Genomic DNA, 14,589 nt, shown 5'->3' with positions numbered 1-14,589 from the left:
TGCTATGGATTTCCTGGGCCACCACATCACTACAGCCGGAGCGATTCCACTGCCCTCGAAGGTGGAGGCAGTGCTGAAGCTCCCACGGCCTCTCACGGTCAGGGCTCTACAGGAGTTCTGTGGCATGGTAAATTTTTACCACCGTTTTGTGCCTCGTGCTGCCGACCTGATGCGGCCCCTGTACAGCGCTCTCAAGGGGAAAAACCCTCCTAAGCACCCCATTTCTTGGTCCGCAGAGATGTTGGCGGCTTTCTCTGCGACAAAACATGCCCTCGCGGGGGCGACCATGCTGGCTCACCCAGTGCCGGGGGCTCCTGTTGCTCTCACCACGGACGCGTCGGATTATGCTGTGGGTGCTGTTCTCCAGCAGTTGGTCAAGAGCGTTTGGCAACCGCTCGCTTTTTTCAGCCGCCAACTTCGTTCCAGCGAGCAGAAATATAGCACTTTTGACCGTGAGCTCCTCGCCCTGTATTTAGCGGTTCGCCACTTCCGTTTCCTGCTGGAGGCTCGTCCGTTCACTGCCTTTGTTGACCACAAGCCTTTGACTTTCGCCATGGCCAAGGTGTCGGAACCATGGTCGGCCAGGCAGCAGCGCCACCTGGCGTTCATCTCTGAATTCACCACGGACGTCCAACACGTGTCAGGCAAGGACAATCCCGTGGCTGACTGCCTCTCTCGTGTAGTCATTGGAGCTGTGCATCTAGGGATCGATTATACCCGGATGGCTATAGACCAGGCCTCGGACCCTGACATTCAGGCTTACAGGACAGCAGTCACTGGCCTCGAGTTGGCCGACGTACCTTTTGGCGATGACGGCACGACACTACTGTGCGACGTGTCTCTGGCGCTACCACGTCCTGTGGTGCCGCAGGTCTGGCGGCGGACTGTTTTTGACGCCATACATGGGCTCTCGCACCCAGGCAGTAAGCCCTTAGGACTGCGCCTAAGGAAGACCTCCTTTCTTCCTCGGCGGAGTTAGTTTATGGCCAGACCCTCAGGGTCCCAGGGGATTTTATTCCCTGCACTACTGTCCCCTGGTCTGCTTCTGACCAACGCCGTACTCTCCTGGATGCTGCTAAGACTTTCCTGCCCGTCCCGACCTCACACCACTGCTTGCCCCGGGTGCACATCCCCCCTGACCTGCGAGCGGCGGGGTATGTGTTTATCCGCCATGATGCCCATCGTGGACCCCTGCAACCGCCTTACGATGGTCCTTACCGGGTGGTGGAGGCTGGCGACAAGACGTTTGTTGTTGATGTTGGGGGCAGGTTGGATCGCATCTCAGTGGACCGGCTGAAGCCAGCCCACCTGGATTTGAGCCGCCCGGTTGAAGTGGCTCAGGCACCGCGCCGCGGTCGTCCCCCGGGTGGGGCTCCCTTGGAACGGGTCCGGCCACCTTTGGATCTCCCACACGGCCGCCCGGCGCCTGCTTGCCGTCAGCACCCGTCGGTCACCCTCCCGCTGCGGCCCCCTCTGCCTGCCCAGGAGCTTCGGAATAGCTTTGGGCGGGTCATTCAGGTCCCTGGTCGTTTCACTGGGCCAGTTCTTGTGAATTCTGGGGGGACGTGTGTGGTGGATAGACACACACTGAACAATTATTAATGACATTTATAATTCACTGCGTTCCTGTCTTTGTTATATATGGTTGTTCCTCTCACTTTAATGCAAGGCATAGTGTGTTACCTTAGGAGCAAAGAAACACACCTCCGAGGTGTTGACGTAGTAACAAGTTGACGTTCTATCTATGCGACAAGTTTGTTGTTGTCTCTCTCTTCTGTTAAAATAAACGGAGTGCCACCATTGTTGGCTTTTCCAATACGAGAATAAATCTCTCTTTTCTCTCTGCCTACACCGGCACTCCTACAACACCTTCATTACCTGTGCTGTGCAAAACCACTTTGATCACACACCTGGCAATGAGCGCACAGGTAATGCACTTGTAGATCAAAACTTATTTGAATCATGCAGGAGTTTGACTAAATGTTTCTCATAAGAGTGGATTTATCTGAAACAAAGCCTTTGTGTGGACAGAGAGGATAACCCAAGCTTTTGTAGAGGTGCAACATTAGCTAGTTTGTTTACAACAATCAGATGGAACTTTTTCGTCTCACAAACAGGGCCGTCAATGGAGCAAACTGCAACTTGGAGGTTGGATAGCCTGGAAGTTGTTTGTGGCCATCATCAAGAGTTCCTCCCAAGATACGATAATTTCTGTCCAAACTCTAGATCTGCAGAAATCTAAACTATGTAGGCGGCATCTAGAGACCATCCAGTCTACTTCCAGTTCCCACCCATCCCCAGCGTAGCCCCCTAACATTACAAGTGATAGGAATGAGCTGGTACTTGTTAAACACATAGGGGAAAAATAAGATTTAGATGAGTCAAAGGAGAACTTAAACATGGCACAAACAGGTGAGAGGCTTCAGAATGGAGATGAAGCACACAAAAATAAACTTCCTGATCATAGGTGAAAAACCAAACAGGGAAGAAAAGGTTGAGGGTCTTGGTAGATCCACGTCATCTCAGTCATCTTCTCCATCATCATCGTAAAAATAAGAAATTAACAGTCATGACAGTACACAGATACAACTGCCAATAGTGACAGGAGTTAACAGATTATGGCATCCATACCTCTCCATCCTCGCCATCATCTTCCTCATCTTCCTCTCCATCTTCATCACCCTCCTCATCGATGTCCTCCAAACCCTCTTCGTCCTCATCATCATCCTCACCTTCAACCTCCTCATCATCCATGTCAGGAACCTAGACATTAAAGAAATGTAAATTTCAAGGAGCTCAGGTTGATTCTTAAAGATGTAAGTATTCAACGTTCTCACTTCAAACTCACCAAGGCAGAACAGCTACAAAAATGTCCATGAAAACATGTACAAGTTTTAAACTACATAGAACAAGCAGCTCAGATCTAAAACAACTGAAGTTTCAAATCCCAGCAGGGGTGCAATGTTCACTTTTCACCGTGACCGTGAGTCAAAAAGTATGCCACAGCTGCAATAGCCATGACGGCAAACGCTACCTACCAGGTAGTACTGCAGGGGGTTAGGCCAGATGTCATCCTTGATGACCTCTCCCAGCTCGTCAGGCCCAGCATCAGCGTGGTCAGTGAACCAAGGGAAGAAGCTCTCTGGCTCTTCATGTTGCCTCTTACGACCAGCTTTGTTCTGCGTCTGGCTGGAGCGCTTGGTCAGGTCCTTCAAATAAGACAAAGAATATAAAGTGTCCATGATGTATATTGGCACATGCCTGATATTTTTCCATCAAAGGCAGCACACACAAACACGCAAAAAATTATTAACTTTAATTTAAGGGACAGATACATTAATCAATATTACTGTGGGTGTGCCAGTATTAGACAATTTGGACAACTTGCCAGTTTAACTGTAGTCCTCCTTGGCTGGGGATTGTGGGACTAACACCTCAAGTGGTTACCTTGATTAACGAGCATTGTGTACACCAGCATAATTGTTACCAAATGTAGCTCAATTAACACATACCTTTCCTGACTTCCATTTGATTTCCGTCGACTTTGAAGATGGGTCTCCGCTCTCATTCAGGTGGAACTCTTTGGAAAGCACTTTGTTTTCAAAGTACGGCATTATTGTATGCATTATTTCAAACAAAACAAATAAATGTGAAATACAAAATAGCGAATAGCTCCAACATAGAAATACAGGTAGCATATGCCCTCAGACATTTTGTGGGGAAATGAAACAGTTATAGCTTCTACTGTAGGTGTTTCAATTAATTCAAGCAACTTAGAAATAAGAATCTCATGTGATTTCAGTGTTTGTATAGCTATGGAAAAAGTTTGAAGAGCAACAGCGAAAAGAGTCAGACGTCCCAGGAGTTAACGGAACCAACATCATACACTTATGGATAGTTTGGTCTCGATTAAAATTAAACTACAAATAGATCTGCTATAATGTTACCCAGTGATATTTACAGGAATGACGATGATGGCAATATCTGCTCTCTGTGAGTACACATTAAATCCTCAGTCTTAAATTAACTCGAAAAGGTGAATTTTCAGTTACACAGTAACTGAGGCTATTGTGTATTTAAATGTAGGCTATGTCAAAATAATCCACAATGGCATATCTCTTGACAGACATTAAAACATTGACTAAAACATTGTATACACAATACACTATGAATTAAGTTTAAGTTCAATTACAAAAAAATAATTGAGTTAGATTCAACCTAGAACCCGCCACTTTCCTCAACCACCTAGGCTGGGCAGCATTCCATTTTGGGTTTATAACACTTTAATCTTAAAAGTAGCCGATCTACAAGAGCGAATACAGGATGTCGCTGTAGCATGCTGCAAGCTGGATTTGTACTCTGCTACCAGGGAAACTCTTTTTAGGAGAATATGATGATATTTATCTGTACTCTGCTACCAGGGAAACTCTTTTTAGGAGTATATGATATTTATCTGTACTCTGCTACCAGGGAAACTCTTAGTAGTATATGATGATATTTATCTGTACTCTGCTACCAGGGAAACTCTTTTTTAGGAGTATATGATGATATTTATCTGTGGCGACTTCAACCAAGATCTGAATCCACACAAACTCAAATCAACAGATGACTTCATGAATAGAATGTACAGTATGAATGTATTCCTTTTAATATCCAAACCTAGTAGAACAACAAGAACCACAGCGACCTTAATTGACATTTATTTTAAATTATGTTTTTATCATAATTGTCCAGTACAAACATTTTGCATCATATGGTACATTACAGTTAGATGTTATGATTGTTGTTAAGTCGAACAGGTGTGAATTTATCAAAAACATGAGTCATGTTACGACTCCTCCTGGTCAGATGCTCATCGATATATTTCCAGTACTCAATCATGACCAAAGTGTCAATAAAAATTCTTCATTCAAAGGGGAAAAAATAAAATAAAATACAGCTTTTTGGAAAAGACTAAGGAGGCGCTTTCACATAATTACACTCGTTTGAAAACAGATACAAGGTCAACAATGAGCAAGACACCAAAAAAATAAAAATAAACAAAAGAGTACTTTTTTAATTCGCATATTCAGTCCAAATCCATTAGATGTGTTCTTCCTGAGTTCTAAGTGAGTAAAACAGTTTTTATGTTTTGTAAATATGAGTTCTCAATCCATTTTTCAACTGTATAGGCTGCTGTGGTTGTAGCCACTTTCTCGTGATAGCCTTCTTTCTCCCCACCAGGAGGAACAGAATTGTGTTTTTATCACTGCAGTCCAGTAAGTCATAATTATGGGAGGTATGTATAAAGTATCAAACTGGAAGGGGGTGATAATTCCAAATACAACTTCCAAATGTTTGTGAATTTCCTTCCACTATGGATTCAGGACTGAGTGAAAGTGGCAAAAACTATCCCAATTTTGAAAACTACAGACCAATTTCTCTGCTACCACCAACTCTCAAAAATATTAGAAAAGATACTTTTGGTCAGTCTGGATGATTATCAAAAAAATACAAACAGTATGGCTTCTGAGCAAGATCACCTTCATTGGCACTAATCAATAACAGAAGACATAACAGACTACAATAGATAAATTAAAAAAAACTACACAATTGGAGTATTCAATGACCTTAAAAAAGCTTTTGTCGCCATACACCACAACATACTCAGCACTAAGCTGGAGCAGCATCTAAATGGCTGTGGAGCTACATTGACAAGAGACAACAGTATACAACTGGGAGAATGCAAATCAAATCTTCAAAATATCACGTGTGGGGTTTTAGGTTTAGGTTTATTTATTTAGCATAAAGTACAAAAAATAGACAATAACATATCAAAGAAACAAAAATACAATGCAAGGAAAGGAAGAAGCCAGAAGGCTTATATGGAATCCTTTCCTGAAGGAAGAGGTCATAGGTTTAAAAGATTAAAAGTTCATAAAGAACAGTACATGAATCTACAAGTTGTCAAAGGGGGGCAGCTGTGCTGTGCAGAAATAAAAACACAGACTGCACAAAAAACAGAAATAAACAATACAACAACACACAAAAGAAAATATAACGCATCAAGGTAAAACATGTAATCTACAGAGAGGAAAAAATAAGATATTTCTTTAGATGTTTTTTGAATATTGGCAAGGATAATGAGGATTTAAGTGAAGCATCTATAGGGAGTTCCATAGATGAGGGCCTCTAAATTTGATGAAAGATTGATGTTTGGACGTGCGACAATAGGGTAATTCAAAATGATCTCTTTGCCTTGTGGGGTAGGAGTGAATGTCAGAAGTAACACGGAAGAAATTGTGAAAAGAAGACGGAAGGTCTTGAATGCATTTTTTGAATTTAAACATAAATAAACAGGTCTGAAAAACGTTTACTTTGTCAATGGGTAATAGTGAGTATTTAATAAAGAGCGGGGCAGACGGCTCATACCGATTTGAATGTGAAATCATTCTCAGAAACCTTTTTTGAATGATCAGTAATTTAGTGAGATGTGTTGAATATGTAGCAGCCCAGACATTACAGTAATTAATATGAGGGAAAATTAAGCTATAATAGAGTGTTAAATGACATGAAGGAAGAACAAAAGGGCAGATTTTTCTCAAAATACCAAAGCATCTTCATAGACTTCATACATAGAGCATCAATATGTTGTTTCCAATTTAAATGTTCGTCTATAATGACACCCAAGAATTTAGTATGGGGAACATGGCAAATTTCAGAGCCATTGATTAAAATTCTAGGTTTTTCTTTGGGAAATGTTTTGTTTATATTACTAAAAATCATGAAGTTGCATTTTCTTATATTGAGGGTAAGCTTATTCAATTGAAACCATTTGAAGACATCCAAAAATTCATCATTAACATGTTTAACGAGGGTGTTTAAATTCCTGTGTGAGGCAATTAGATTAGTATCATCTGCAAATAAAATGGGAAGAAACTTATTGCAGTTCATGGTTAAATCATTAATATAAATCAAAAATACGGGTACCGCAGGGATCAATTATGGGACCGAAACTATTGATCATGTACATCAATGACCTGTGTACAGTATCAAATATAAAAAAGAAATGTACTTTGTGAGTTGTGACACAAACATCTTGTGTACCAGAGAGCATATCCAGCAGCATATGCAAACCATAATAGCATTAAGTAAATATAAACAGTGGTTCGACAAGAATAAATACTGGTTAACCTGAAGTTCCCATATCTAGTAGAATTCAAAACAGCCCAAATCATGAGCAGAGCAAAATATAAATGACTTCCATCCAATGTACGAAACAGATTTCCAGATACTATGACCTAAGAAACCATTGGACTTTGGGCTGGTCTGAACTACCCTCACATTAATGTGGGTTTTTGTCACCGAGTGTCACTGTGGAGCGAGCAGGCTGAGGATGTAGATCTCATCTAAAATAATTATATAGATTATACCACTAGTATTATACAATGTATTCTAGCATTATTCATTCATTCCATACATATTATCTAATTATCGTATAGATTAAATTACTATGGTATTACATAATTGTAGCTATGTCTATACCATTAGCAACAGTAAGACGCCTGAGAAGGTTGACAAAATCAACACTGGTACAACAATAAATCTTTAAACTTAACAAAAACAAAGAACTCAAGCTTAAGATCAACAGAGCGCGTTTATGAAAAAATGTGGTACATATTATCTAATGATGATAACACATTTGCATTCCTTTCGTCTTGTTTTTCTTTAGAAGCCTACATGGAAAGACCGCATTGCAGGAAAGTGAGGAACATTGGATTGACCCTCCAGATATATTCTTATATATGTGAAAAGTTCCCAGAGCGTCGGGGCAAGATCATCAAGGTAGTTATCAGGGTTGAGTTTGACACCACATTTTGATGTGGTGTCAAACTAGTAGTCTTTTGAATAAAATTCCTTTGAGTTTTAGTCATATTTTAGTTTAAAAAAAATACCATAGGATTTTAGAATCGCAATGGCAGACTGTACACTTGGTTGCATGCTGAAAATAGCCGATCTACAAGCTCACAAGCTTGCCAAAATAAAGTTTGTGCTTTAAATTTTATATTTTTGCATTGTATCCAAAACGGATTTTATTTTTCAATTTTAAGTAATTTCTATTTTATTGATGTATGTATTGTGTAAATGAATGTATTGCAAATTAATAAAGAATGTCTTTGCCGATTTCAACATCCCTTCAATGTCATATTTCACTGAAACATTCTTAGATTTTTGCAAGCACATACAATTCCCTGCTTTGCTTCCCCCCCCCCTTTTTTTTAAATCACAGACATTTTAGTCTAGTTTATTTTTGACGAAATTGTCAATATATTTACTCTTAGTTTTAGTAACCATAGTCTTATAGCTTATAGTATTATATAGATTATACACTAGTATTATACAATATATTAATATAGTATTATATAGATCATACCACTAGTATTATACAATATATTGAAGTATTATATAGATTATACTCTAGTATTATACAATATATTAATGTAGTATTATATAGATCATACCAGTAGTATTATATAGATTATTATTATTAGATTATATTATAATTCCTCAAGAGAATTATATTATATTATATTATTATTATTATTATATTATAATTATTTTTATTTCAGAGACAAAAAAAATAGAGCGGCAGCCGCCGTGAAAAAACACCGGGCAAAAATAAACGCAGACCCTGTTCTCCGGGCGGCCAGAAAGAAGGACAGGGAGAGGTCAGAAATACTGTAATATATACTGCATCTACCACATCCAAGGAAGGCAGCAGGCGCGCAAATTACCCACTCCCGGCACGGTGAGGTAGTGACGAAAAATAGCAATCCAGGACTCTTTGGAGGCCCTGTAATTGGAAAATGTATATAATATGCTTTATACTTTTAGGAAGACGGCCGCCAAACGACTGCGAGGCGGCCCCGCTGAGTGGACTTTAAATCCTTTGACGAGGAGCCATTGGAGGGAAGTCTGGTGCCAGCAGCCGCGGTAATTCCAGCTCCAATAGCGTATCTTAAAGTTGCTGCAGTTAAAAAGCTCCTAGTTGGATCTCGGGACCGAGCTGACGGTCCGCCGACAGGCGAGCCACCGTCCGTCCCAGCCCCTGCCTTCCGGCGCCATTTAGTGAAACGATGTAACATTCCAATTGTAAATAACATTGTTTTAATTTTGAAAATTTCTCAGTGGACGATGAGTGAACTAAACTACCCCTGCCCTAGCCGTCGGGTAAAAATGACACAAACCGAGAAAAAAAAGAGAGCGGCAGCCGCTGTGTTAAAACACAGGGCAAAGGTGAGGTCTGACCCTGTTCTCCGGGAGGCGGCCCTCAAGAAGGACAGGGAGAGGTCAGAAATACTGTAATATATACTGTATTATCCTGTCACATAGTGGATAAGAGATGCCATTGGTTCTCAAGCGCCTCTAGGCGCTGGGTCGCTACTGGATCCCTTCTCCACTAGTCCCTCTAACATTTTAGTCTAGTTTATTTTTGACGAAATTGTCAATATATTTACTCTTAATTTTAGTCACCATAGTCTTATAGCTTATAGTATTATATAGATTATACACTAGTATTATACAATATATTAATATAGGGTTATATAGATCATACCACTAGTATTATACAATATATTAATATAGTATTATATAGATCATACCACTAGTATTATACAATATATTGAAGCTGAAGACCCTCACCCACGAGGTGTCCACGGATGACGCCGCGGCCACCCTTTTACTGTAAAGATAACCTATATTGCATTAATGATATTTTTCTGTAGAATTGACTGTTGACATATATTTATATTATAATTATTTTTGTTTCAGTGAAAAACAAAGAGCCGCTGCGGCTGCAGCTGTAAAGAAATGGCGGCAAAAGCTGGTTCAGGACCCCCTTCGCCTGGAGGAATACAGAAAGAAGGACCGAGACAGGTCAGAAATACTGTAATATATACTGTATTATCCTGTCACATAGTGGATAAGAGATGCCATTGGTTCTCAAGCGCCTCTAGGCTTGCTGACGATGGATCAGTTTTCATAGCACTAATTTGACGGAGATTATCAATCTCCGTCTCGGGCACATGACCGCGCACTTGAACTTGACGGTGATTTACGTCGCAGGCTTTAAACTATTGTGTTAGAAGAATAGTATGTTCACAAAACCATATTTATTGAAATTGGAAAATGTATATAATATGCTTTATACTTTTAGATGGATCCCCAATCCCCAATCGATTCTGTGGGTGGTGGTGCATGGCCGTTCTTAGTTGGTGGAGTGATTTGTCTGGTTGATTCCGATAACGAACGAGACTCCGGCTTGTTAACTAGTTTCGCGGCCCCGTGTGGTCGGCGACTAACTTCTTAGAAGTTCTTAATAGTTTTTCTTCTGTGTTTTGCACGTTTATAGGTGACGTGATGTCCGAGGACAAGAGGTACCTGCCCAGTGCCCCCGGTGCCCCCATCCTCCGCGTCCCACCACGCGTCCATCCCCCCGTACCAACGGGACCCGTCGGGTTTCCCACGCCACAAACGTAAGGCCTGTAAAGGTAACCCAGCGCCGTCGTCTCACCAGGCGGGCGAGGACAACGGACAACTGATTCTCAACGAGTCCAGGTCAGTGAGTGAGGCCTAAGGCCTCACTCACACCTATCGATCTAGCATACAACATTAATGGATGCTAAATGTAAACAAAGGGTGCGGTCCATACTGTCTCTGACCATCCAACTTTTCGTCGGAAAGCTCCGGTACAACTACAACATGACGTCACTCGCAACTTCTGAAACGCATTCCTCCGAATTTTTGTTCTGAAAGCTGCACTCCCAGATGTTGTGACTCGGAGAAAAAATTAAAAGTCTGATCTTTCCGACGAAAAGTTCGGTGGTCTGAGACAGTATGGACTGCCCATGGCCACCCCAATGCATTTCCAATGGAAGTCACATGGTTTGACACAACATATTTGTTGTACAGCTTTCGGCTGTGTTTCGACTGCCCCCCTCCCCCTCATACAACAAATGTTGTGTCAAACCATGTGACTCCCATTGGAAATGAATTGTGAGCTTGCAACAGTAAACAAGTCTCATGCATCAGCTATACAACAATATGTGCACGCGTGAGTGAAGCCTTAGGCTTCTGTCTTTAAATAAATACTTTTTGAAACGTCTACGGGAAAAATGAACGGGAAATTCTTTTCTGGGTCCCTTGTCGTTCTGAAAGGGGGCGGGGCTGAGACGCTCTATAGTGGTGTTGCCAACATTCAGAGTGTCGGATGGTCACAGGTCCTTGGAAATGAAAGTCAATATTGAGGAGGATCCTGATTTTATGATACAATATTCACTCTATCTTGACCAAAAATGCTAAGTTTGTTATTTACTAAGATGGATTGGTCACTCTGGAGCCAAGTCTGATTTTGTGTGTGTGTGTGTGTGTGTGTGTGTGTGTGTGTGTGTGTGTGTGTGTGTGTGTGTGTGATTAAGGACCTCTTCCTCCACCACCACCACCTCCAGCAGAGCCAATATGACGGTCAAGGAGGCCATGCTGTAAAGATAACCTATATTGCATTAATGATAATTTTCTGTAGAATTGACTGTTGACATAATATTGATTTATATTATAATTATTTTTATTTCAGAGAAAAAAAAAAGAGAGCGGCCCAGGCGGTAAGGAAACACCGCAAAAAAATGAGGGCGGACCCTGTTCTTCGGGAGGAGGCCAGGAGGAAGGACAGAGAGAGGTCAGAAATACTGTAATATATACTGTATTATCCTGTCACATAGTGGATAAGAGATGCCATTGGTTCTCAAGCGCCTCTAGGCTTGCTGACGATGGGTCAGTTTTCATAGCACTAATTTGACGGAGATTATCAATCTCCGTCTCGGGCACATGACCGCGCACTTGAACTTGACGGTGATTTACGTCGCAGGCTTTAAACTATTGTGTTAGAAGAATAGTATGTTCACAAAACCATATTTATTGAAATTGGAAAATGTATATAATATGCTTTATACTTTTAGATGGATCCCCAATCCCCAATCGATTCTGTGGGTGGTGGTGCATGGCCGTTCTTAGTTGGTGGAGTGATTTGTCTGGTTGATTCCGATAACGAACGAGACTCCGGCTTGTTAACTAGTTTCGCGGCCCCGTGTGGTCGGCGACTAACTTCTTAGAAGAAGTTCTTAATAGTTTTTCTTCTGTGTTTTGCACGTTTATAGGTGACGTGATGTCCGAGGACAAGAGGTACCTGCCCAGTGCCCCCGGTGCCCCCATCCTCCGCGTCCCACCACGCGTCCATCCCCCCGTACCAACGGGACCCGTCGGGTTTCCCACGCCACAAACGTAAGGCCTGTAAAGATAACCTATATTGCGTTAATGATAATTTTCTGTAGAATTGACTGTTGACATAATATTGATTTATATTATAATTATTTTTATTTCAGAGAAAAGAAAAAGAGAGCGGCCCAGGCGGTGTTGAAACACAGAAAGAAAATAAGGGCTAATCCTGTTCTCCGGGAGGAGGCCCTGAGGAAGGACCGAGAGAGGTCAGAAATACTGTAATATATACTGTATTATCCTGTCACATAGTGGATAAGAGATGCCATTGGTTCTCAAGCGCCTCTAGGCGCTATTTTTGACGAAATTGTCAATATATTTACTCTTAATTTTAGTCACCATAGTCTTATAGCTTATAGTATTATATAGATTATACACTAGTATTATACAATATATTAATATAGGGTTATATAGATCATACCACTAGTATTATACAATATATTAATATAGTATTATATAGATCATACCACTAGTATTATACAATATATTGAAGCTGAAGACCCTCACCCTCGAGGTGAAGGACGAGGTGTCCACGGAGGACGCCGCGGCCACCCTTTTACTGTAAAGATAACCTATATTGCATTAATGATAATTTTCTGCCTGTATTTCTGCATGTTTTTCTCCTTTGCTGCGACGTGAGGTAACAAATGGCTTCATTTTTCATTTAGTGAAACGATGTAACATTCCAATTGTAAATAACATTGTTTTAATTTTGAAAATTTCTCAGTTCAACGATGAACAATCAAGGTGGACAAGGTGGGCTTTACTACATTTGATCATCATGTGACATTCATTGTGCTAACATTTTGTTATTTAGTTCCTGATGTAATAAAGTATTTTATTTTTCTTGAGACAAAAACACGTTGGGAGTTTGGGTTCGGCATAAAGGCTTTTACTACCTTTTTATTTAATATTTTCCTTTAAATTCATGCAGATAAAGCTCAGCAGCAGGTGCCCCACCCCTGCCCTAGCTGTCAAAGAAAAATGACACCAACGTAAGGCCTGTAAAGATAACCTATATTGCGTTAATGATAATTTTCTGTAGAATTGACTGTTGACATAATATTGATTTATATTATAATTATTTTTATTTCAGTGAAAAAAAGAAGAGGGCGGCAGCCGCCGTGTTGAAACACAGGGCTAAGATAAGGGCGGACCCTGTTCTCCGGGAGGCGGCCCTCCGAAAGGACCGGGACAGGTCAGAAATACTGTAATATATACTGTATTATCCTGTCACATAGTGGATAAGAGATGCCATTGGTTCTCAAGCGCCTCTAGGCTTGCTGACGATGGATCAGTTTTCATAGCACTAATTTGACGGAGATTATCAATCTCCGTCTCGGGCACATGACCGCGCACTTGAACTTGACGGTGATTTACGTCACAGGCTTTAAACTATTGTGTTAGAAGAATAGTATGTTCACAAAACCATATTTATTGAAATTGGAAAATGTATATAATATGCTTTATACTTTTAGGAAGAGGAAGCTGGCCAAGGGGAGACGAGACTGGCCCCTCCCCCGAAAGAGCGGCCGCAGCGGTCCTAAAACACCGGGCAAAAATAAGGGCTGATCCTGTCCCAGAGTCTTTGGGTTCCGGGGGGAGTATGGTTGCAAAGCTGAAACTTAAAGGAATTGACGGAAGGGCACCACCAGGAGTGGAGACTGCGGCTTAATTTGACTCAACACGGGGAAGCTCACCCGGCCCGGACACGGAAAGGATTGACAGATTGATAGCTCTTTCTCGATTCTGTGGGTGGCCGCAAAATGTATACTGTTTAAATAGAACTACCCCCCCACTATAGACCATATTTATTGAAATTGGAAAATGTATATAATATGCTTTATACTTTTAGGAAGAGGAAGGCCAAACTCATTGGAAGCCGAGGCGGACGCTTAGATGTCCGGGGCTGCACGCACGCCACACTGAGCGGATCAGCGTGCGTCTACCCTTCGCCGAGAGGCGCGGGTAACCCGCTGAGCCCCGCTCGTGATGGGGATTGGCCCCCGGCCCACGCGGAGTTCTCTAACCTCTCTCTGTCCTTCCTGTACCTGTACCTCCTGTGCGCCTCATATCATGTATCATATAAAAAATGCAATAGGCCTACAGTAAAAGTCATATGTAAAGTGTGTGGGAGATTCATGATTAATGAGTTATAAAGTTAATTTCAGTTCTATTGCAACATTAGACCACTGTGTCTAGTCTTTATTTTTCTCTTGTGTTTAGAGTTTAAAGAGAACTTTGTAAACTTTAGTTATTTTTTTCAACCAAGGTTCATGT

General features: G+C 41.4%; 1 protein-coding gene across 1 annotated transcript; it reads right to left on the bottom strand.

Annotated features, from left to right (window-relative positions):
- Positions 1–2,386: 2,386 nt before the first annotated feature.
- Positions 2,387–3,614, bottom strand: LOC308309767 (protein SET-like; the record flags this gene model as incomplete). The annotated part of the gene is made up of 4 exons (XM_080755684.1): positions 2,387–2,546; positions 2,632–2,763; positions 3,039–3,209; positions 3,513–3,614. 4 exons carry the CDS (start codon positions 3,612–3,614, stop codon positions 2,523–2,525), a joined length of 429 nt encoding a protein of 142 aa, XP_080611810.1. The 3' UTR covers positions 2,387–2,522.
- Positions 3,615–14,589: the final 10,975 nt, after the last annotated feature.

This window comes from Protomyctophum bolini, assembly GCF_963924005.1.
Source record: "Protomyctophum bolini genome assembly, chromosome: 22".
NCBI lineage: Eukaryota > Metazoa > Chordata > Actinopteri > Myctophiformes > Myctophidae > Protomyctophum > Protomyctophum bolini.
This window is presented reverse-complemented; position numbering and strand designations above follow the sequence as displayed.